General features: G+C 47.9%; 2 protein-coding genes across 3 annotated transcripts in view; one reads left to right on the top strand and one right to left on the bottom strand.

Moving 5' to 3' along the window:
- The window catches only part of LOC118220672 (son of sevenless homolog 1-like), a 50,995-nt gene extending 41,392 nt beyond the window's left edge, over nt 1–9,603 (top strand). Inside the window, exons 19-23 of one of the 2 annotated variants that reach the window (XM_035404730.1) lie at nt 62–178; nt 542–812; nt 2,414–2,458; nt 3,581–3,702; nt 4,254–9,603. In XM_035404730.1, the coding sequence (XP_035260621.1) occupies nt 62–178; nt 542–812; nt 2,414–2,458; nt 3,581–3,702; nt 4,254–4,751 (1,053 nt within the window). In that variant the 3' untranslated portion in view covers nt 4,752–9,603. The remainder of the gene's footprint in view (nt 1–61; nt 179–541; nt 813–2,413; nt 2,459–3,580; nt 3,703–4,253) is intronic. The other variant, XM_035404731.1, reaches the window with a different exon arrangement.
- Nucleotides 9,579–24,421, bottom strand: arhgef33 (Rho guanine nucleotide exchange factor (GEF) 33). Its single transcript, XM_035404733.1, has 14 exons — nt 23,985–24,421; nt 22,797–22,840; nt 21,808–21,972; nt 21,161–21,282; nt 20,511–20,623; nt 19,774–19,854; nt 16,459–16,585; nt 15,210–15,342; nt 14,497–14,604; nt 13,675–13,767; nt 13,048–13,199; nt 11,029–11,803; nt 10,435–10,577; nt 9,579–10,061 (listed from the first exon to the last, which is right to left on the bottom strand). Exons 1-14 carry the CDS (start codon nt 24,004–24,006, stop codon nt 9,941–9,943), a joined length of 2,199 nt encoding a protein of 732 aa, XP_035260624.1. The 5' UTR covers nt 24,007–24,421; the 3' UTR covers nt 9,579–9,940.
- Nucleotides 24,422–24,835: the final 414 nt, after the last annotated feature.

Here is a 24,835-nt window from a genome sequence, read left to right as displayed (position 1 = left end):
CCCTCTTCCTCTGTTCTGATCTTCCTCCTCCTGCTCCTCTCTCTCTCTCTCGGAAATGCAGAAGTTCTTTGAGAACTTAAATCCGATGGAGGACAAAACGGAGAAAGAGTTTGCCGACTACTTGTTCAACAAGTCCCTGGAGATCGAGCCCCGCAACGCCAGGTCACTCCCGCGATTCGTAAGTGGCGTTTCTCTCTGGACTTCAGTACCCAGCACCCTCCTACAGAGGGCCCGTCTGAGTTTTGCAGCACGGGTGCAGTTCTGCTTTTGAGAGGGCCGTTAAGTAAGGAGACTGGACTGTAACTCGGAAGTTTCAGGTTTGATTCCCAGGAAGGGGCATTGCCATTGTGCCCTTCGGTGAGGTACTGTTTAATTAAACTGAAAACGGACTCTACGCAGTGAGCAGTGGGAGTTGCTATGGGTAATAGTATCTCCTGAATTGCCATTGTTATCTGTCCTGTGAAGGACAGGGGGATTTGGTTTGGGAAGCGGGGCAGGGTTTTCTTATTCTTTTGTGTCTAACCACCCTCCTGCCCCACAGCCCAAGAGGTATAACTGCCCCCTGAAGTCGCCGGGGGTGCGCCCCTCCACGGTGCGGCCGGGGACCATGCGGCACCCCACGCCCCTGCAGAACGAGCCCCGAAAGATCAGCTACAGCCGGATCCCGGACAGCGAGACGGAGAGCACGGCCTCCGCCCCCAACTCGCCCCGCACGCCCCTGACCCCACCCCCCGCCTCCGGCGCCTCCAGCTCCACCGACATCTGCAGCGTTTTCGACTCCCCCCAGGCCCCCTCCAGCCCCTTCCACTCCAGTAAGGGTCCCGCCACCCCTCACGCACCCCAGAATCTCAGCCCAGAACCCCACACCTCCACACCCCCTCCAATAACTCACACCACACCCTCGCCAAAAACTGATAGCACACCCCTGCCTAAACTCCACAACACACCACACCCACACCACACCCCCGTCAAACACACCACACCCCACAAAAAAACTGACACCACACCCCTGCCAAAAACCCCCACACACCCCCACCAAATTCACAAGATTCCCGCACTCGGAACATTTTCAAAAATATTTGAAATATTCTTTTTCTGGAGAGTCACGGAAAGCGCTTGGATATCCCACAGCCCATGAAGTCTAGAGGGTGGTTTGAGGAGTAACCTGCTAAAGGGGGGGTGTAAGGTGCCCTGCAGAAAGGGGGCGTGGCTACCTGGACCAAAACCTCCTGTCTAACCCCCTCCCCGGATCATCGGCCCCCACATTAACCGTACCGCCGAAAATAAACTAATCCCCCCCCACACTAACCCATTCGCCTCTCTCCCCTGGGCGAGCGGCCCGCGCCAGGCTTACGCAAGCGGCCTGGTTTACCCACCGCGCACACAAAGGGCCGCTTGTCCCCCCCAGACGGGCTGCAGGAGCAGGGCCTGGAAGAGCACTGCTTAAAAACAGACCTTTCACCTCAACGCAACACTCTGCGTTCGGGGATTTTCACATCGCAAATGTACGTGTGTGTACCTGTGTTACACGTACACACACATGCACGCATGCACACACAGACGCGCACACACACGCACAAACATGCGCGCACGCCCACACATACACCCACAGACACGGATACACACCAGGGTTGGGGGGGTCAGTTCCATTTCACTTGAGGGAATTTTCAGAAGTGACCTGAAATTTAGTAGCATGAACTGGAGAAGGAAAATGCCCGTAATGTTCTCTGAGAATCTTTCTCTTAATGAACCTGAATTGACATTGAAGTCATTCCAACTCTTTCACGCACGCACACACACACACACACACACACACACACACACAGACAGGCATGCTTCTAAACTTTGGGGGCATGTCTTTGTTCCTTCGTTAGGTGTGTTTGATTAAACATGAACTGTCTGGTGCTCTCCTAGCTGCTCTCTGAAACACAGGGCTTATCTTCTCTGTTGTACGAAGTAGTTCTTGGCATAAGTTCCCTGTGTCTTAGGAGCTGAACTTCATCTTACTGTTATCGTTAAGCAGCGTATCCTGAACTGATTTACCAGTTTCGACAGAAATCTTAGTCACACAAGATTTTATTGTGTTAGTCACAAAATGCTGTGTTTGGAATTTCCTGGATTTTCTGCTGAAAACTGGCTTACACAAATTGCTGGTGTGAAGGACACTCCTTTGGGGGCTGTTTCTGAGACTCTGATTGGTCCTTAAATTCCATTTATATAATTCAGACCTTGTGATTGGCCCTCAGACTGTACTGGGGCTTTTTCTGAGCCGGTGATTGGACCTCAGACTTCACAACCATTTTCTGAGCCTTTGATCGGCCCTTGTAATGCGTGAATGATGCAGCCGATTGACCCCGCCCCCTGGCCCCGCCCCTGACCCCGCCTCTCAGGTGTTCTCTTCTCTCTCCCGCAGACAGTGACACCATCTTTACTGCAGTCTCACTGCCACGCGGCCCACGTTAGTACAAGCTTCCTTCTGCGTTCTGCCCCACCCGCCCCCACCCCTCCACCCCTCCACCCGCTACGCTCATACTGTACCCCCCCCCCCCCGTCCTGCCGTATGCATGACCCCACCCACTGCTCCATCTGTCAGTCACACACTCCCCATGTTTCCAGGCCAACAAGGGTTGAGGAAATTTAGTTCTGTCTGGAATTAGTTGTTGAATGTCAAATTCAGTTTGTTGTAATTAAATCGAAATGGACTTTGGTTTCAGTCGTGACTTTTCGTCTTATCAAAAAAAGAACAAAGTTGTTTACTTGTAAAGCTTTAGCACAGAAGCAGCAAGAAGTGGACCGCTTGCTGCTTGCTAGAGATTTACCGTTTACTGAGGAAGACTTGTTCAGTTGTGCGTCCGCTGATGATTAGATTTGGTCCTTTCTGGTCAGCGTGACCAAACCCTGATCCTCTGGCCTGGCTGCTCCTGTCCATCGTGAGGTCACCATAGCGCCCGGTCATCGCTTGCATGAGACTTCGCTCGCACACACAGATGCACACACACACACTCTCAAACACTCACATACACACACACACACACTCTCAAACACTCACTCACATACACACACACACACAAAAACACACATATACTCCCATGCTCACACCCACACTCACGCACACACACACACAGGGGTCAGTGCAGACGGTGCATGCTGGTTCTTTAGCCAGATGTTCACTTGCCTGTGTGTGCTTCCATTTCAGCTTCTGTTCATGAGAGCAGACCACCACATCAGCTGTGCTGTTTCTCAGTGCGCTGTGCTGCTGTTTTAGTGTGTGACAGTGTAACAGTGGAAGGGCTGTTGTGTGACACGTGATTGTGCTTTGAGCAGAAGAGAGGTTTGTTTCAGAATGTGATCAGCTAATTGGCTGTACTCCAGGTATCTTTCTTCCCACACGCGTTACATGGTGGAAAGAAACAAATGTCTGGCACTGAAGTCTGCCTCACAGTAATTTTTATTGTGGCTATTGTAATACTTAATTTTTTTCCAAAATTACTGGAACTGAAAATAGACATATTTTACAAATTCCTAAGATGGCTCTTTTCGTTCCGTAAAGTAATTAGGCCTGTGTGTGCTCCTCCCACAGGGTCCTCCTCGGTCTCCTCCATGGTGAGCTTCAGCAGGAACGTGGAGGACGGCCCCAAACCCCCGCCTGTGCCCCCGCGCCGACGGCCAGAATCTGCCCCCGCCGAGTCCTCGCCTTCCAAGGTAACCCAGGCATCGCTATGGTAACGCTGACTCAGCAGGTAACCCAGGCATCGCTATGGTAACTCTGACTCAGCAGGTAATCCAAGCATCGCTAAGGTAATGCTGACTCAGCAGGTAACCCAGCATTGATGAATATTTTGTTTGAAAATTTTGCCAGAATTTGCCATTAATGTCTTATTCTTGTGTTCTTGCATTTTAATGACCGTGTGGTCTGTTCTAGTGTTCTGATCAAATAGTTGTGTTCTAATGTTCTCATGTTCTTGTGTTCTGTTGCGTTACTGTTCTAATGTTCTCGTGTTCTTGTGTTCTGTTGCGTTACTGTTCTAATGTTCTCATGTTCTTGTGTTCTGTTGCGTTACTGTTCTGATGTTCTCGTGTTCTTGTGTTCTGTTGCGTTACTGTTCTAATGTTCTCATGTTCTTGTGTTCTGTTGCGTTACTGTTCTAATGTTCTCGTGTTCTTGTGTTCTGTTGCGTTACTGTTCCAATGTTCTCATGTTCTTGTGTTCTGTTGCGTTACTGTTCTGATGTTCTCGGGTTCTTCCGTTCCAGATGATGTCGAAGCGCTTGGACAGCCCCCCCGCGGTTCCGCCTCGGCAGCCCACGCCCGCCAAGGGCTACTCCCCCCGCTACTCGCTATCGGAGCGCACCTCCGTCTCCGAGCCGCCCGACAGCCCGCCCACCCTGCCCCCCAGGGAGCCCGTGAGGTCGCCGGACGTCTTCTTCAACTCCCCGCTGCACCTGCAGCCCCCCCCGCAGGGCAGGAGGACTGAGCTGAGCCAGACCTTCTTCCCCTCCTCCCCCTTCAGCCCCCTCCCGCCCCAGACCCCCTCCCCGCTGGGCTTCCGGAAGCACCTGCCCTCCCCCCCCTCGCTGGGCCTGGACTGCGACTCGCCCCCGCCCGGGGCGACGGGGCCCCCCGTCCCACCCAGACAGAGCACCTCCCAGGCCATCCCCAAACTGCCCCCCAAAACCTACAAAAGGGAGTCCACCCACCCCTCCCTACACCGGGATGGCCCCCCTCTCCTGGAGAACGCCAACTCCTCCTAGACTTTGTTGAAGGGGGCCGGGGGCCGGGGGCGGGGGGTGGAGGGAGCGGACGGCCGTGGGGCTGGCAGTCACTCAAAACACTAAAGACCGGAGCAGAACAACAAAAATCAACAAAACAAACAAAAAAAAATGAATAACCACAAGAAAAACGTGAAATGAAATAAGATGAAATTAAAAAATAAAAAAACAATTAAAAAATAAAAAATCCGCCAGTCTGGATTTTACCTGAAAACATAAACGTGCTCTTAAAAAAGAACCTCCCGTTCAATATGATGATTGTCTTCTTATTACTGTGCAGAAAAACCAAGGAGAGTTTGCCTGGCCTGGTTTGGAAATTATTCCGTTCTGTGGTGTCATCATTTTTTTATTTTATTTTTTTTTGTTTAAAGTGAACTCATTTCAGCAGTCGTCTGTGAGCTGGCGGGTGTGGCCAGGAGAACCCTGGGACGCTTTCCAAACGACGCAGAAGAAAAAAAAACAAACAAAAGCATCAAACTATTTTTCTCATGATAAAAGAAAAGTAAATGGGCACTAAGACATTGCTTTACTAAAAGACAGCCTAACAGCCAGCTGAGAGGCGTGGAACTCCACCACCCAGTACAGGCGCAGCACGGCTGGGACGCTGACAGACTTCCTACGCCTTCGCCTGAACACCGCTCCTCCGCATTAACAACACCTGAACACAGCTGCTCATCCTCATTTAAAACGTCTGAACGCACCTACCCATCCTCATTAAAAAAAACCCCTGAACACAGGTACTCATCCTCATTAAAAAAAAAACCCTGAACGTAGCTACTCATCCTCATTAAAAAAAACCCTGAACTAATTCACATTAAAAACAACTGAACATATCCCCTCATTCACATTAAAAACGCCTGAACACCGCTACTCATCCTCATTAAAAACGCCTGAACACCGCTACTCATCCTCATTAAAAACGCCTGAACACCGCTCCTTGCTCACGTTAAAAAGGGACTTGGGATCCACACTCTTCAGTGTTTAGACTTTGTTTGCAATTCAAGGTGAGCGTTTAGTGCCAGTAGTCTTGAGTACCGAGGTTTAAGGTACCTAACATGCACACACACACGCACGCATACACGCACGCATACACACACACACACACGCCAAAGAGGTACTTTAAAGAATTCAGAAACACATAAAGTGATAGTCTTGTTTTTGGGTCTTTTAGTTAGTTTTTTTTATTTTATTTTATTATTTTCCTATTGATTTCTTTTGCCAAGAAAGTATGTAAAACAATTGCCTTCTTTAAACAAGGGAATAAAAAAGTGTTTTTATAACTGTATTTCACAGCTCGGCAATGAGGAAACAAAAAAGAAAAAGAAAAAACAATGCAGTCAGAAGCCTGGCCTGTACTGATATGGACCAACCCTGCCTTCGCTCTTCTAGTTCTGCCATCCTTGTTGCCATCTGCTCTGTAGTGTATTGATGATCCTTTCTGACAGGAAAAAGTGTTGCATTTCAAATTAGCTGTGCCTTTTATGTTCCATGTGTGATGTCACAATACACACTGAATGTCATTGGACGCTACTAGAATCATTTCCGGGGGAGGAGGAGGGGGGTGGGTTTATAAGCCATTGGGATTGTTAGGTTGTGGAATTTTTCTCACCCACCCCCCCCCTTTTAAAAAAAGGTTTATGGAGAAAAAAAAGGCATCTTATTCCCCCAGTTTCAGTCCTGAATCTCTGAGCTCTGCCTTAAAGAATTGGTGGTGGTGTTTCCAGTCGATTCTTGATTTTATTTGGTGGTATACCTCACCCCCCACACACACACACTAACGCCCCCCCCCCATCTGTCTTCTTCATCCTGTAAACCAAACCCTGTGAGAGCTATTTCTTCTGCTAGTTTTCGCATTTGATTTTTCAGAGTGTGAATTTGTAACCTTTTTCATGGTGGTGGTGTTGTATGTACCTTTTTTTTTGTAGTACAAAAACAACAAAAAACGTTATGAGGAGGGCTTGTTGGGTCGATGTAGCCGTCATGGAGGTCACGTGTTGTTTTTGGGACGCAGATCCGTCCCCCCTGCTCGGGAGGTCAGCGTTGTGCGTATAGGAGAGGTCAGGTGTCGCTGTCAGGGTTGTCCTCGCTTGAGATGAGTCTGAGGGGACAGAGAGACGCTGCAGCCAATCGAGCATCTTTTAGCAGCGCAGTGCGGCCCCCCCCCCCCCCCAGCCTCATTTCTAAAACCGCACCGCCATCGCGGGACAGACGGTTCACCGTCCGCTAAATCGCAAAACCTCATTTTCGAAACGTGCCTTGGTGCGGACAGACAGACAGACGGACAGTGGAAGGTGTCTCATGCCGCCTTCGCCGTGTTGTGTTGCGTAGTTGCACTGGCTTGTGCTTCGGAGCGCGGCAGAAATGTCCTGTTCTGCAAAGCACTTAAAAATGTACAGAAAGGATGACATCATCGAGCTATCCCCGAGCGGCTCTGTTTGTTGTTGTTGTGGGTGAGGACGCTTACGCAAGTCAGAAACGGGCCGCAGAGGCGGGAAACTCTCAGGCTGGTCTGTACCAACGAGGCGATACGGAGTCAGGGCTCGCTCCCCACAGCGCCCCCTGGAGGTAGGGGGGAAACTCTGGGCGTTGTCCTGGTGCTGAGCGCTCTCTTCTCTTGGTGTTTTTACGCCCCGGCTGCCGGGTGTAATTCCGGATTTTTCCGCGACATCTCACGGCACCCTGCGGCGAAAAGGGGAAGGTCCTCACTGGGGACGTCCCGTGTGTTTGACGGGGGCTGTCTTCTGCTCCCATTTTGGGCCCCGGGCTTCGCCCCCGTCCCTCGCCTGCCCCATTAGGACGGTTCCCCCTTCTCGGCGGGGGGTCAGAGCGTACGATAACGCGACCGCCGCGCGAAACCGCCAGAGTCCGGCCGACCCGGCTCAGAGAACCCGAAACGGCTCCACGCGGTTAAAGATCTAACGGAAATCTGATCGGCCTTTTTTTTTTTTTTTAAAGTTATGTTTTAAACCCTGACAACTTGGCCGTTTAGCAAACACTTGGAAACCGGCCATTTTGTCCAAAGGCACAGTAATCGACCCGAGAGAAGCCAGCGGCAAAGATCACCTCAATCCGAACAAGAATTCACAACATAAATATTTATACCTACACAGTATTTTACAAGTGCATTTAAAAGAGATAGGCATAGGCATAGGCAGAGTATTTGGGGACCGTTAAAACAGAGTAATAACCATTAAACAGGAGATTAACAATAAGCAATTATTATTTTTTTTAATGATTTTAAAATTTCCCATATTGCGAATGAAATGTAATGATTGCAGCGTTGTCATGAAAGCGGTTTATGCGCACGGCACCATACCAAATGTAAAAGTTATTTCGGTATGCCAGTGAAAGTATCCCATGCAATGACATAAGAAATTGTGATACAGCCAGAATTTTCCAGAGCTATGTTCCTTTTGGCTATTGTCACATTTCCGTGTAATGAATGTTACCAAGTCTTTTTTTGTCCCCAAGAATGAGAACTGTGTGTGTGTGTGTGACCCTCAACAGTGTGCAGGCCCCTCCTCACCTTCTAATCGGATTTGGAAAAACAACAGTCCAGTGTGTTAAATCCTCCCTCACTCTCCACGTTCCCTGTCACCGTAACCTCCTTTCTCTTTTGTTTTCTTATTTTGGTCCCTGCTTCTTTCCGTTCAGTTGCCTTGGAAAGGAAACGGCCCTTTTACACAATCGAGTTAGATTAACGAAAATATTTTCTTCATTTTCAGCCACCTCTGCGGGGTCCGGACACCGTGTGAGGTTTGTCCTGCGCGCTCCGTCAAACTTTATTTAGGAGGATGTTTTCTTCTTTTTGGGGGCGGGGGGTGGGGGGGGGGGTGAAGTGGGGAAAGGGCAGACTCCTCCCTCCCAGTTCAGTAACACAGCGACAGCTCTTCTGGTGATTAGCGTCTGTCACATGACCCTAAATAATGGTGTACAAACTCAAATACTCTGGAGCTTTCTGGTGTTTAAAGACACCTTTACAAAATACTAATTTAACTCCGCGCCCCTCGCCATCTGGTTTTCGGTTCTGTACTTTGCGTCTGTGCTGGCTTTGGATTGAGGCCCCAGTTCGACCCCTCGCCAGAGAAATGTTGGGTTCATTTGCTACCAATGCGTGCCTTTTTGCTACATGATTTCTTAGCGTCCGTCTTTGTTTTCACCTCTGTGCTCATCGAAAGCTGGTTTTTTTTGAGGGGGGGAAGGTGGGTGGTGTGAAGATTTATCTCCCAGGTCCCAAGGCCTTGCTGGGTAGGGGGTTGGAGAGGGGGGGGAATTATTTTTCAAAAATGTACCCAAGGAAATATTTTTCTTTGTTTTTTTCCTTTTTCCTGTTTTTTCTTTTTTTATGTTTTGTTTTGTTTTGAGAAGCACTGGTATGAAAAGGATTGTTAGATAATTTATTTTGATTGTGTGTATATATATGCATTGCTTTTTGTTTATTGGAATGCTTTGCTTCCTGGATTAACTGTACAAGCTGTGAGAGATGGATAAGACTGGCTTTGTGCCCTTTGACCTTTGACCTCTGTACGCCATCAAACCCCCCCGACCCAGCCCACCTCTACAAAACGTCTCTGTTCAGTGTTAGTAACTGTATGCACTCCTCATTGGAGGACAATAGAACTGCCACTGTAACCATGGTTTCCTTTGGCACTAAAAGACAGTCTAAAACAACGATGAACGACGGTTAAAACATCGAAAAGAAAGACTATAACAGTGGAAGATATCCTCAGCTTGCGGATTGGCAAGCTACTTGAACTGTACAAATCCAACAAGTTCCATGATTGTATTTCCATGCTTTTAAATCTGCAATTAAAAATGTTTTAGTGCAACATGAGGATGAGATCTTTGCCCGTGACCTCCTGAATGCTCATGTCTGCTTGATTTCACAAATGAATCATTGGTTTATGAAAAAAAAAAATGTTTTTCTTGGATGGGAATTACATGATGATGGAAAAATACAAACATGTAAATTAAAATTGTACAAAGCCATAAACAATGAAATCTTGAGGGTGGGAGTATTTTTCAGAAATGAAAAACTTGTGCATAACAATTACTTGGCCCAGGTTCCTCCTCTTGCTGCAAGGCATGGGCCTGCAGTTTGGAATAAAGGCGTATTTTCCTGTGGTTCAGACCGCAGAGTGTGGCTTCCTCCACCAGAGGGCGCTGTGGGTTCACACAGCGGTCCCCCTGTCCGCGTCGGCGGGCCGAGCCACCTGAGGAGATCTCGCGCACTCGCTGTACGCCTCCGCCTCCGTCTTCTCTCTCACTTTCTCCTTAATCTCGCCGCTCGACCTTAAAAACAGCAGCAAGGTTGAAGAAGAGGTGGGAGTCATATTTCAGATGCCATTTTCCGCCCAGAATACCACCGCTGAATTTCCTTTAAAAAATTTTTTTTTTTTTTTTACTTATTAAAAATTTTTATTTTTTTGAAGGGGTCTGTATTCTGTATTATTTCCCCCGCTGCGGCTGTACTCAAGCCTTTCATGTTCCCTGTTCAGTACCCGTGTTTTTTTTAAGGTTTTTTTGATCTGGTTTGATGTTAAAGCGAGCTGAACAGAACAGAGGGGAGCTGCACTGACATGGCCGAAGATGAGGCCGCAGCGGAGACGACGGGGCGTGCATCTTAAACGCCGTTGCGGCCCTTCGAGAAAGCCTGAAGCCTTACTTCTTCTTGAAGAGTTTTCGGAAGGAGCTCCTGATGCCCCCTTTCTGGTCCTCCTTGCGGCTCCTCTCGCTGAAGGAGCGCACGTTCTCCTCCGATCCGCGCCTCCTCCTCGAGTCCTCCACCCTGACCTGGGATGCGCAGTCCTTCGGAGACAGACCAGCAGGGGGCAGCAGTGAGAAAGCATTTCAGAGTTGGGACAGCCAATGTAAGACCAGCTTCCCTTTGGCCGTGTTCAGATCTTATGTATTATGAGCTGAAACACAACTGATCCTTAATGAGTGCCTGTATTCATAAAGCCACTGCTGATTATTATTATTATTATTACTGCTGTTGTTATTATTATGACATGATTGTAACGTAAATGTATGCTATTGTCCAGAGAGACACACAGAAGTGAAGAACCTCAGTGATACTCTCAGGAATACAAAAATGTGATGTCACCAGGAAGGTTCAGAGACAAATTTATAATCATTAAGTGCAATGTATACCTAACAAACAACAATTTGTATTGCAGCAGAAAAAGGTGCAACAGGACAGGTAACCTTTACATGATTATAAAAGCCTATTATTATTATTAGTGTTACTACTACTCACAGCAGAGGTGGTGAGCTGGAGTTTAGCCACAGCAGTTTGGGATGAGAGGGATGGTGGCGCCACCTTGTGGTAGTCTCTTGGTAGGTCCTGGGGCTCCAGCTTCTGCAGGGGACTGACGCTCCTCTGGGCCCTACCACCAGCCGAGCCCCGGCTCGACTGGCGCTCCAGCCAGGCGTGGGGTCCCCCGTGGGGGCTGCGGGCTTTGGGGGTGCCGGGGAACTCGGGGGGCCCGGTATCCCCGCAGATGGCGCTGTCCAGCTGCAAGCCGTTCAGGGACTTGCTCTTGCGCTGCCCAGCCTGCAGGGGGCGGTGTGGCATCAGGTCGGCCTCGTCCGGGGATGCGCAGCCACGCCCGGGGAGGCGGCTCTGGGTTTCGGCCACCGCGTAGGCCTCGCCCCCTCCGTAGGCCTCGCCCCCCCCACGGCCCCCGGGGCAGCGGGCGAAGGCGAGGTCCAGGCTGGAGTTGGACGAGGCGGTGGAGCCGTTCTCGAAGAGCGAGAGGGAGATGTTTGCGAGGGAGTCGCCGTCCTCGTAGAGCACCTCCAGGCCCGCCGCCTCGGCCGGGAGGGGCGGCAGGAACTCGGGGGTGGGGCTAGAGGCGGGGGGCCGGCCGCCGGGCTCCCTCCCCACCCCTGGGACGGACCCCAGCCAGGGGCTGGCATCGCCCCCGAAAAAGGGGCCGTGTGAGAGAGGGGCCCCCGCGGTTCCCCAGTCTTGGGGCTCCCTGCCCTGCCTCTGCTCCGGGACCCTCCTCTTCACCTGGTTCTGATGTTGCCTTGGAAACAAAAAGAGAGGGCAGGTAAGGAGTGTGCTTTCACATTTCACTGCTCTAGCTGATGCTCTTATCCAGAAAAACCTGTAAGAAGTGCATGTGTGAAGGCCGGGAAAAGAACACCATAACCAGGTCATCACTTTCTCAGGTGCAGTACAGTTAGAGCCGCTACTCTGACCTACAACGTAATATTTATATGCACAAGGTAGATTCAGGATATAGTGCTTTAAGCAAATTGGTTTGAGGATACAGTGTTAACTGTGGTAAATGTGTGTTAATCCTTTATAAGGTGTGACATCACAAATGTGTGGTTAGAATGTTTTTAACTGAACGTTCTAATGTTCATTAACAATCTCTACCGATAATTGAAAGCAATGGAGTTCTAGAACACTCCAAAAAACCTGCTCTTCAAAGGGTTAAATAATATGGCTACTCAACCCGGGAAAGAATGCGTGGGAGGTCAGGGGTTAGTCGGGCCAAGAACCCGGGTGGACAGACAGGTGTGTTTTTCGGTCTGTGGCAGAAGACAGACTGCGACTCGGTTGTGACTGCGACTGCCGTGGGAAGCTCATTCCACCGCTGGGACTTGAATTTAAAACACTTTCTCTTGTTTTCATAAGGGCCTGTTGCCGCGGACAGGTGTGGTTCTTCACAGCTTCCATCGCACTGTGAAGGAGTGTGATTAATGAGTTAGGGGCTGATTTGATGCTCGCACGAAGGCGCAGCTGGAAACCACTTGAAGTCTCAGCTCTCCAGGGTACAAGCTGCCAGACTGCTGTGTGGCAGATCCACGGCATAAAAACAGCGTTCAGCAGACCCGGGTCAGGCCCGGGTTAAAGATGTAAATAGAATGCTCCGTCTTTCTCAGGATATCCAGTACAATTTGAAAACAGTTCTGCAGATACATGAGATTTTTTTTTTTTTGGAAACAAAATGTATCGCTTGGAAACGGTACAGTCATGCAAGAATAAAAAAATATTATTTTTGTGGAATATTGCAAAAAATAGCAATTTTCTTTAAAAAATATTTGAGATATTGAGGTGGGGATTGGATATATTTTTTTGCTGCCCAACTTGGGGGTGTATATACCCAATTCGCAGGATTATGATGTTACTATCACCTAAAGGATTAAACTCAGCTTTTTAAACTAGCTTTTTCACCACAGGCGGGCACAGGCTTCACTGCAGCCTCAGTAGGATCAGCCCCGTGTGATTATTCCCTGCAGGTCGTCATGGCGACGGGCTTACCTCTTGACCTCTCTGCAGCCGTGCAGCAGCAGCAGCTCCTGGCCCTGCTGCAGCAGGTGGCCCTGCTGGCCCGTGAAGGCCCTCAGCTGCTGCATGCACAGCAGCAGCAGGAAGTAATCCGGGTGCTCCGCCTCCGTCAGCTTCAGCAGGTTCTGTGGCGAGGTTTAAACATGCGCACACACACACACACACACACAAACACAAACATACGCATATACACACAGGCACACACACACACGGTTTTCACAACTGCTGGGAGGTGACAAACACCCTTGGTCATGTGACTTACTAGCATCTGTTCTGGTTACACAGGTGGAGCTGAACAAAAAAAAGTGACTGACACTGGGATTAAAATCAAGGTAAAGCAGCAATTATAATCAGAATTGTAGAAAAAGGAACCCCAGACTGCTCAGCAGAAATTGGCTGGTTTTCTATCGGCTATAGTTCCTGCAGATCAATGCCATTTTAATTGAATTAGTTCAGAAAACAAAATGAAATTATAGGCTTTTATATTTTTATATAATTTTCAATTGATAAGTGGAATTTCAGTTAATTTCACGAACTGACTGAACCAAAGGGAACTTAATCCACCCCTACTCAGCCCTGGTGTACACACAGGTGCTTCACCTGGAGGAGCGTGAGGTATTCTGGGATGCGTTGGACAGGCTGGAGGAGCAGGGTGCGGAGAGGAGGCCGATTTTCCTTGCCTGTGACGTCACCCTGGAACCGAAAACAGACCCCTTTTTACCCACGAAATCAATCGACCATGAAACACTAAACCTGACAGGTAACCTGTTCTGCGACTTGGGTCTTGCAGAAATGTGCGCATTCTTTTTGGTTAGGGTAAGAATTCTTTTAGTTGTGTTCTGTCCCAGTTCCGGTTGTTCTGTTCATTTCTTTTGAAGACCCAAGAAGAAAGCACTAGTCTAGCCAGATAGCCGTTAAAAAAAATGTATTTTAATATGAACAAATAATGAATTATGGTGTTTACAAGTAAGTGTATAAATATGATGTTGGTCTCATATGCTGTAATACGCCGTCATGACTGGCTATGACAGCCGTACGTAGGCCCAGTGATGTATGGTTCAAGAGTTCGTTATAGTTCAAGTACATCAACAGTAAATATCCAGCGGTATGAAATGAAAAACCGCGCAACGTTAGTCACTCTGGATAACGGCTTATGCAAATGAAAGGGAATGATTTACAGGACCAGGTCCGGCGGAAATAGAAACGCCGTTAACTGTTTGCTACAGACAACAAAAGATTTAGCCAGCGAACGTAATGCAGTTTAGATGGACTATTTGTTACAGTTAAGGTCAAGTGGAAGACATCAAACGCACACGAAAAGTAATTCGGTTTCGAAGACGTATAGCCCGAGGTTACGAAACCATAACTCTGTTTAATTTGGGAGAGCGGGGTGGGGACGTACGCGCACCCGGGGACTTTTACCTCGAACAGTCCGGATGCTTCCGCGGAGGAGGAGGTGTACATGCCGACCACGGCGAGGCAGTCAGGCAGTTCCTTCAGGTATGTCACGTAGAAATCAAGAAAATCGCTCTGCAGTCAAAAAACAAAAAAACCAAAAACAAAAAAAACAAAGCTACTGTCAGCAACAACAAAAAAAGTCATCGTAGAGAGCCAGCGTGGAAATGGAAAGGTGCAGCTGTCCTTCTGTCCACCTTGCCATTCTGTCCAAGAACAGTAGAATGATTGATCAGGTTTCCTGTGGGTGATGAGCTCTTTATTGATTGTGGCTGCCTGTGATTGACAGGCTTCTATACCCTCTGAGACCCTGGTCTGCCTGTGGCCTACATCTCATTCCATGGACTACAGATCCCATGGATATTCATCGGCCAATCAGCAGCTGCAGGGAAAAGTGTAATTTGAATAATTGAGTAATCATCTCATAAGAGCTCCACTCTACTAATCAGCCCAAGCTTTGGAGTCTGTAATCAACCATTCCTGACCCCACATGACCCCAGCGACCCCCCCCCCCCCCAACATCTCCGCAGACCTGAATCAAGTACTCATCTTAATACTTTTTTAGATGCCAGCAAAATTTGGAGAAAAAAATAAAAAAACTTTGCCGGATTCCCTGAGAATGTTCAAGGAACACTGATTGAAGTGTAGTACGCTGAACCGATTCAGGTGTAGTACTATACCTCTTTACTGAACAGCCTCAAGAATACATCTCCCATAATGCCTTGCCACTGGAACCGGAGCACGCGCTCCTGCAGGGTGTGGAGCAGCTCCAGGTGCTGCTGGATGAGGAAGCGCAGTGAGCTGGGAAATGGCCTCCAGGAGAGAGAGAGGCAGAGAAACGGCCATTACATTTCATTTCATTACATTACAACGAATTGCTTTACATTACATTACATTTCATTGCATTGCATAGCATAACATAGCATTGCAGTACATGACATTACATTACTTTGCATAACATAGCATTAGATTCCATTCATTTCAACCAGTCTTATGGTGTATGTTGTGAGAAATTAGACGGAAATTAAAGTAAGTCATCCTTAGCTCTTAAAAGCCATCTGCCTCGATTGTAGCCTTCAGAGTTGTACGCACTGTAGCAGATTGGTATTAAACAGAATGAGAGATTTGTTTTCCTCTCCTGTGCATAATTTAATGTGAAATAAACCCCTGAATTGGGGCCCTTTCCCCGAGGCTATCAGAGAATTAAGCCCTGTGATGGATGCTCCCGAAGACCCTGTTACTAACAAGCCGGGCCGGAATTCAATCAATCTGTTCTCGAGTGCTCATGGGCTGAAGTCATCATAACACGCCCACCAGCAATAAGACTAATTGCATTTTTTTTACCAGCAATGCGCCAACAACAAGCTTGTGGGATTATTACAGGGGATCTGCCTCATGCAAAACAAATGACCCATGCTATGCGTATAAAACTTTATATGGTGCTTCTGCATCTCGCATTGAGATCTGCAGTTTGATTGCCGTTGAAGAGGTAAAAAGAAAATTTATGGCGGACATATATATTAACCCAAAAGTGTTTAATTTCCTGTTCCCGTACAAAGCTATCTTGTAAGGACTGGGGAATTCTACACTAGGTATTCCAGTTACCTTTGGTGGCATTGGCCACCGAGTAATGTCACCAAATGTTTACTGAAAATGAAGGGCGCTCGTTTAAACTGAAGTAACTGTGCAATTGTTGACCTGTCACACAGTACAGCCCATGAATCTCAAACGGTCATCCTGTTGGGCCAGTTTTTCGGTTTCTTTCAGCGCTTAATTCGAATCATCGATTGGCTAGAGCCCACGCGTCTTTGTTTCCGAGGCCTGCATCGGCTGCTGATCGCACGGACGCCCCTGGCAGCCCTCCAGGACTGGAGTTTGAGATGCCCGGAGTACCGCCGCGCGGTTCTCGTCCAATGAGACGTCGGTTACCGCTTGCCCTTGGGGTGGATGGCTTCGGCGCCGTTGAAGGTGATGTTGGCCTTGAGGAGCAGGGAGAGATGGGACACGTACTGCCTCTCGGACTCCAGCAGCTCGAGGGCAGCGGCGTACCTCTTCCCTGTGCGGAAACGGCGCAGGTAAGGACCCGCTCAGGTGACTGAACAACCGCTGGTGTCATTACATTACATTACAGGCATTTAGGAGACGCTCTTATACAGAGTGACTTACACAACTTTTTACAACTTTTTACATATGCATGGCATCCATTTATGCAACTAGATAGCAATGCAGATTAAGTACCTTGCTCAAGGGTTCAATGACAGTGTCTAAACTGGGATCGAACCTATGACCTTTAGGTTACAAGACCAGCTCCTTACCCATTATACTACACTGCCGCCACACGCCTCACAACACCTGTTGGTGTCAAACTGTGGAGCACGCTACTCTTACTCTGTGGAAGGGGGGGCATTTTCGTCTTGGAAAGATGCCCCTCTCTGGCGTAGGTTAGGCAGATCACTCGGCATCATTAAGTAATGGCTGGCATTGACCTAGTCTCCTATGGGTGTGAACGCCCCCAAACCATGAAGGGAAACTGAGGGCCTCCTCCAGGGAGGGGGCTGGGAATCCTGGGCCCCATGATAGGGTATGACACTACGCCCCTTAAAAAATATACTGATGATACTGATAATATCCCCCCCCCCCCCCCCGCCCAGCCTGAGGGCCCCTCCAGCCCCCCCCGAATCATTAGCGCTTCTCAGTACATTAGCGGTGTCCCAGCACACACATTACAGGCCCATCAGAACCCTTCCCGGCTGGAGACGTCGTTGAGACCCACGTAGGGAGGGGAACGCTCAGCACGCAGGACGCTTAATGAATCAGAGTCACGCCGAAATGGGTCTTAGCGCCTCTGGGAAGAACGCTGAGAGAACGACTCTGTTTGAGAAAGAACAGCACACCAGGTTTGAGCAAACTCACCTTCCTCGCCCTGCGTGGGAGAGAAAATCCACAGCCAAGAGAAGGCCAGGCAGCTGACCTAAAAAAAAAATATTCTTCTGCTTTTCTCCCTGAAATAAAATCTTTTTTTAAGGGGTGCCCTGTTCTGGCAGTGTTGCGTTGTAGAGGGAATTGGCTCTTTTAGATTCTAAAGACCGGGGGCGCTAGGCAAAAAAAACCCACGGGGCCCTTCAGACCGATTTCCACTGTCACCCCGTTACCGAGAACTCCTAAAACTCAGGCCTCAGGGGCCCCTCAATGCTGGAGGCCCCAGGCAGTGGCCTGCCGTGCCTGTTCATTAGATTCACTCTTCTTTTGGGCAGCAAAAACAGTTAAGTGTTAAAAAAAAAAACTAAGGACTGAGGCAATTAATGTAAGAGCGGCTGCTGGAGAAGCACTAATGGATAATGTGCACTGTTACAAAGGGCCGTTCACAGACCGGGTCAATTACAAAGCACCCTGGGACTGACTTCTGGGCTCTGTAACGAATGGTCAATTCCAACTGGATTAAGGGAATTGAATTACTGCTCAATGGAGGACATTCAGTTTGAATTGACCGGACGAACTCGTGCGAAGTCAGTTAAGAATCAGAAACCGGTGAGGGGACACGAAGGAACGCGACAGCTTAACCGACTCCCGAGTCGGTGCGGATGGTTTTGCGAAGAACTGGGAGGATGCATTTACCCTTGACGACTGTTGCGCATTAGTTACTGCATACATGACAGACCTGGGTCAAATGCGTATTTGTTTTGGATTCAAATACTTTTCTGTGCTCTATTGATCTTGCCTGGTGGAATTGAGCCTGCCAATATGACCAGAAGGTAGGGTTTGCACTTTTTGAGAGTATTTCATTGGTTCCAATAGACCAGACAAGATCAGTAAAGTGTAGAAACGTATTTGAATCCAAAACAAATACGTATTAGACCCAGGTCTGATACATGAGCCTCAAGGTTATGATGCAAGGTGCTCAAAATGCGGCATACTGAGAAGAAACAATCAGAATGTGTTGGAGAAAAATTAGACCCATATTCTTAAAGATCCAAATAACACTCGCAGTGAGAAAATCGTTCACATATTTTCAGATGACGCGGTTTATCATAATCTAAGATGAATGATGCTGAAATGATTGTTTACGATGAGCGAGGGTAAAAAGAGACGGGGAAGTGGGTTCTTTGCACAGTGGTAATGAGCCGTGTGATGCTAATCTGTCTGGGTTGTGTTCCTGAGGCGTGCTCAAGGTCCGTTTCTCAGCTCTGTCTCAGTTCTCAGCTTTCCTTCAGCTGGAAACGGCAGCATCGTGTAAAGGCCCTTTCGGATCGAGAGGTCGTCGGCCGACGAACCGGCAGCCGTTTTCAGAAGGAATTTCGCCTAGCGTGAACTTCCCGAGTTCTTGCTGGCTGTTGCAGTCTTCAAGATTTAACGTGTCAGATCGAGTTTGGAGCTGAAAGACCAGATGGATCTGCTCGACCAAATTAACATAACTTGTTATTACAGAAATATGCATTTATTTTAACTGTCATTTTGATGTGGGCGGTGTAAAGTATGAAATGATTGCTTTTAAAGCTGAACAGACTCATCTTGTCTATTCTTCACAAATTTCTTAATTCTTATACTTCTTTCTGCCTGGTCTCTGGAGGACATTTCAATAAATTCAGGAATCGGACTTCAATTTATTCTTTTAAAGTCCACGTGGAGCATCAGGGACCATTTTTCAATCCCTGAATTTATTTCAAATTAATTTCCTGAAATGAAACTGAAATTGAATTAGCTCCATAACGATAGAGCTGAGCTCGAGTGCATCGAATAGCAATGCTGAAGGTCTAGTATTTCCCAGCAGAAAGATAAAGACAAATATATCTTTTTTTATACCAGTAGTACAATGGTTTGGGAACTTGGCTGATAACCGGCAGAGGTTGCAGGTTTAAGGCAGGGGGCACTGCCGTTATACCCAGTGTTGGGCAATGAGGGCCGTATCTGTTTCTGGAATTCATGCCAGCTTCTGCTCTTAATTATTTAATTAACCCAATCATTTAGTAATTGACATTTTGGCTACTGTTCTTGATAGGTTCATGAATAAGAGCTGAAGTCTGTTCCTGTGTCCTAACATGAAACATCTTGTTGTTCAATCTACATTTATTTGGCAAACTAGTCGATTTGACCAGTGTAACTGGTGTCAGGGAATACCTGCATACACACCGGCCCTGCAGGAATGGAGTTGCCCACCCCAGCCCTTGAGCCAAGGCACTTTACCCTGAGATACCTCAGCAAAATATCCAGCCAAATCTTTAAAAGCATGGGGTACACGTTACTTACGGCCTTCCTCAGTGCCCTGTCCCTCTGCGGGATCCTTGGGCGCCGCCCACACCTGGCACCTGGGTGTCTCCAGGCTGGCAGCTGAAAACCAAAAAAAAGGAGACACTTAGAAATTTAAACAATTTATCCCCCAAAAATATGCATTCCGTACCAGGGAAACCTAACAAAAGGACTAACCGAGGTTAGACCCGGGGACACACTGCGTTTGAGGACACAAATTGGAACATGGCTGAGGGCAGTGGAAGCAGACAGGAAGTTCTCCAGGACAGTGGAGGTGAAGCGTTTGTCTTGTGACATTAAGCTCCTCCCCCCCTTTCATTCGTGGGCACAGTCTGATTAGAGCATGAAACCTGGGCGTAAAGCACTACTGGGGAAAGTACAGTGCGGATACTATGGCTTGGAGAGGCATGCGCTTCTCTGGTATGGGGTGGCTGAGTGAGCACAAACAGATCATTTGTGCAGTTTATGAGCGTGAAGCGTTTGTTTTTCAAGTGGAAGGACTTCAGTGTCCACCCCCCCCCCCGCCCCCCCCCCCATCCATCCCTCTACACCAATTGGTTCTTAATGCTTCAGAAACAATGGGGTGAGTGTTCCGTCCTCTGCTGGTCTCTCAAGGGCGTGTGGTTCCGTTTTGTTTTCGTGAATGAGTGCGCTTTCGCTAGGCTAGGTCTTGTGTCGCTAGCACGCATGTCGCACGCTCTCTCGCTCTGGTACTTAGCTTGCGCGGTAGGCCTTACTTTGCTGAGGCGAGCCATTGGGCACGCTGGCAAGGTAGTGCTGCGTAGCGCGTTCCTCCGTCTCGCCGGGGAAATGCCGTGGGCAGTCGGGAGAGACGTCCTTTGAGTTTTTCCTGTGAAGTGAAACGCAAACACAACATGACAGACATGCAGAGCAGAGGTCAATGCTGACAGCCGTTGGATTGTGTAATGGATTCTGTAAACACTCTGGCTACTCAGCTACATATTCTTTATACTGAAGGTTCTGTCTCCTCACTATTGAAGCCAAACCATTCCAATTTGTTCTGTCTTTGCAGAGTTCATTGGGGGGCACGACCATGGAGAGTACTGTGGCAATAATGGTTCCGTCCAATATCGTAGCACCAGAAACTCCTGTTGCCAGGCGGAATCTTTTGTAATTAAGAAGCAGAGAGGACGGAAGAGACACAAGACCGGAGTATTTAGTGAGTCTAAATCTGTGGTTGTGAGAGGGCAAGTAGAATATCGGGTGAGTGTATAGAATCTGTGATTGTGTATTTGAGGGGAAATAAGTAGAATATCTGGTGAGTGTATAGACTCTGTGGTTGTATTAATAAGGGAACTGAGTTGAATATCTGCTGAGTGTATAGAATCGGTGACCATAGGGAAGTGAGTCATGGACTCTCCCTTACCGCTGCTGGCAGGTAAGTAGATGCCTTCCCACTTCCGCATGGAAGAGCTCCACCCCCCGCTGCATCTCTACGTGTCTGCAGTTCAGCTCTTTGATTTGGGTCAGGGCAGTACTCAGGTCCTCCTGTTCACGACACAGCAGCACAAAATCACAACTCATGGGGCGATATTTACCTCATTCGCATCATTCGCGGGGCTCAGTAATCATACGCCAACCTGAATTCAGGAGGTAATTCGCAAGACCGCCATCTAGCAGCATCATTTTGAATTGAGTGTCATAGTAATTGACTGAAGGGAGAATTGGTGAAACCTGGGTCTAAAGCGGTCACACAGGACAACCCATGATTGGCTGAAATACAGAACACCCCAGCAAATACGGGACTGCTGGCACCCTAATAAAGCCTTTAAGCCAATAATGCTTCCTGTCATATAAAACTGAAGGCAGGATAATACTTTCCCACAGGAAGTGCGACTAGCGACTTCCACCTAACCTAGGTGCTTATCACAGCCATATTGGAAGAGTTCGACAAAATCCCAGGGCGTGGTTCATGAGTCTGAGGTGCAGAGTTAACTAATGTTTTGGATACAATTTTTTGCTAAAGATAATGAGGCTTGTATTCAGCCTGCTAGGAGTTTTAAAAAAGCATACCTTGAAAGTGTTGAGGGAGTTTCTAATCCCCAGTATTTTCTCCTCGATGTCGTTCTGGTAGTTTCTCATCCTGTCCTCCAGGACGCAGCTGCTCTGCTTCAGAACGGACAGGTCCTGAATGGCTCCCACTAGCCCCGCCTTCAAATCCGCTGTCAGGGCTTGCAGCTGCGCACAAGGTCAAAGGTCAGAGGTCACGGAGGGGAGTGTATGAGGGCAGGCCGTGGAACAGCGATGACGTATGAACGATGGCGCCGGCAAAGACGGGAGAGGCAGAATAGGAGGAAGAAAGAGGAATAAAAGAACGAGAGAGAAAGGCGTCGCTTTGGGCTGCCGTTGCCCAGTTAATTGAGTAAAAACAGGGACGGCGTCGTAAAGTTTCCTTCCCATGGACTGGCAGCCAGCTCTCCCCCCGCTGCCGTCTGCAGTCCTGCACTGTCATTATCTAACAGGGCATCGGTCATGCATGGGGGGGAGAAACTAATTCCATTACGGAACAGGAGAGTCAGGGATAGTTTTTGCCGAGGGAATCACTTCCTGAACTTCGACAGCGCGTCTCGCCAATCTCTTCTGTCGTCGTTGCTGTTCCAGAATTCCTATTCCCGCTGCCAATTTATTTTCGCACACAGCACAGGCCCGCGTTGAATCTGAGCTCTTCCGTCAAGCCGAAGTTCAGACGCGCTCATTCGATTTAGAGGGAGGACACGCAGTAAGTGAATAAGCTCTCGCGGAAGAAGAAGAAGAAGAGGAAGATCATCTGATCGAGACTCCCCGCCCTCCTCTAGCTCCTCCAAAGGCCACGGTCATGTGAAAGCAATCTGCAGATTCCACAGTGCCGGGGGCCTGCTCCGCAGCACAAGCTATGGGAGCGTTCGGCTGCAGACGCAAGCAGGGACGCGGGTGGGTCAGGGGGGTTAGGCACTGCAGCCAGCGAGGGATTGTCAGCTGTAACCACATTCAGCCAGGAGAGAGTGTGACTCCAGGAACCCTACCTGAGCGATCTGCATGCTCATTTCCTCCATGTCTCCGTCTTGGTCTAAAAGTGAGAAAGAAAAAAAAAAAAACAGAAATTCTTTCAGTTCAGACTAAAGCTTTTTCATTAAAAAAGGAAAAGTCAATTTATAGAAATATCAACGGGAGACAGATGACAGAGTAGACTTGCAAATGAGACTTGATTGAAGTGGCTAATTAGGGATTTAACGAGGCGTGCTTTGTAGATGTGCCTCTTGAATCTCACATTTGAATGTGTATTTCTCTATTTATTCTCAACTTCAAATAACTATCAAATAAACCAACATGTTTCACATGACTGATTTGAATAAGTGGGCTGAGGTGACTGTTGAAAGATTACAGATTTTTTATGGACCTCAAGGATTCTTTAACAGTCAGTTTATTTACGTGATTGCAAGGTAATGTTTGAAAATACCACTTACCCAAATTTTTCACACATACAATCTGCCAAATTCAAGTAAAACTCATAGTTTTACATAGCATTTGCAAACTAGATTTTAAGATGGATAAACATATTCTACATATCATTTTGACCTCTTCTGCAACAACAACAAAAAGATCTTGGCTCTTTAATCACAGTTGAATTCCCATTTGACGTCCAAGTATTAATATGTAACAAACATAATTGGTATGCAGACACATTTCATAAACTGTTTGTTGGGAAGTCTGTCTTTCAGTATATGTATTTTAACATGCAATTCACTCATAATATACTAGAATGCAGATGGTCTGCAAATTAGCCGTGGATCGTGGGTTGTATGAAAACCACATATTTCAAATAATGTTATGAGCTCTAATTCTGTCAAGCTGAACACATTCCAAAGAGTAAACAACATTAAAAAAGACAGAAAAGATCTATTTCAACAACTTGTACAATCCTATATCAGTTACCACTGATATGCAACATAAAATGTCAGCTCAAAAGTCTCTAAATGTGGCTAAATGTCTCTAAAACAGCGGTGAAACACGGAAGTTGGCGATTCTTTGTCAGGCATTGTGTCACAACCCAGGCACTGACTATTCAAAATAACCAAGATCATGATCCAGAGTCAAGATCCCCCACACATCAGGGTACTCTTGATATACAGCATGTTTGAGAATAAAGCAAACATGAAGGCATCATATTTTTAGCATGTAGCAAACCTACAAATCGCCAGGGTGTAGTTTACCTCTCTGATTTCCGTTCTCCATGCCGCTGGAGTTCAGCAGACGTGAAAAATAGTTTTGGATTAGCTCCGACCAACGAGGCTGTGCTCAGTGTGAAAGCTTGGAGACGGTCTCTGCTCATCTACTGGCTACCATGTGAGTTTGATGATGTCTCACACAAACAGACCCCTTGTTGTACAGTAAATAGGAAAGCTTTGGAGGAGGGGGGGGGGGGAGCAGTCGAGAGAGGGCATTGGTGAAGATTTGTCACCCGTCCTCCAAGAAGAAAGAAACGATTGGAGAGCCTTTTCAATTTCCTTCTTTAACCTAAGGTCCAATTCAACAAACAGCAGGCGGGTGACAATGAGTTTCAGTCATTGGGCGCAAGCAGGCAGAGATGCAACATATTACATCACCTTGGCAACAGCGGACATGCTGTTGCTGTCCTCCATGCATCAAATGACCCAAGTTAACTGTCATTATTGCAGCCAACGTGCAGTAATACACACTGGCCGCTATTGTGGCAATATCTAATGTAGCAGTCTTGGGTTCTACAGAGGATCATTCAATCTGTGTTTCTTGTGCAGTGGCGTGCATGGGGGGGGGGGGGGGGGGGGGAGGAGCCCCTGCTCTTTTTTGCTCTGAGTACCAAAGACCCCTTGTTTTTTAAAAAACTTTATTTAACCAGGGTAGGTCTGTGCCCGAAAGGGACTCTTCTATGTGCCATACTTGCCCTAGTGTCACACCAGAGGAGCCCTTCAGCAGCTCACATGCCCCCCTGAGGGTAATAATGATTTTTTTTTTGTACTACAGGGGCACCCTAGTACCACACGAGACCTTCAGTTTTTCATCCAATGGGGCATCCTAATAGCTT

The sequence above is a fragment of the Anguilla anguilla genome, chromosome 2 (genome assembly GCF_013347855.1).
Source record: "Anguilla anguilla isolate fAngAng1 chromosome 2, fAngAng1.pri, whole genome shotgun sequence".
Lineage (NCBI taxonomy): Eukaryota > Metazoa > Chordata > Actinopteri > Anguilliformes > Anguillidae > Anguilla > Anguilla anguilla.
This window is presented reverse-complemented; position numbering and strand designations above follow the sequence as displayed.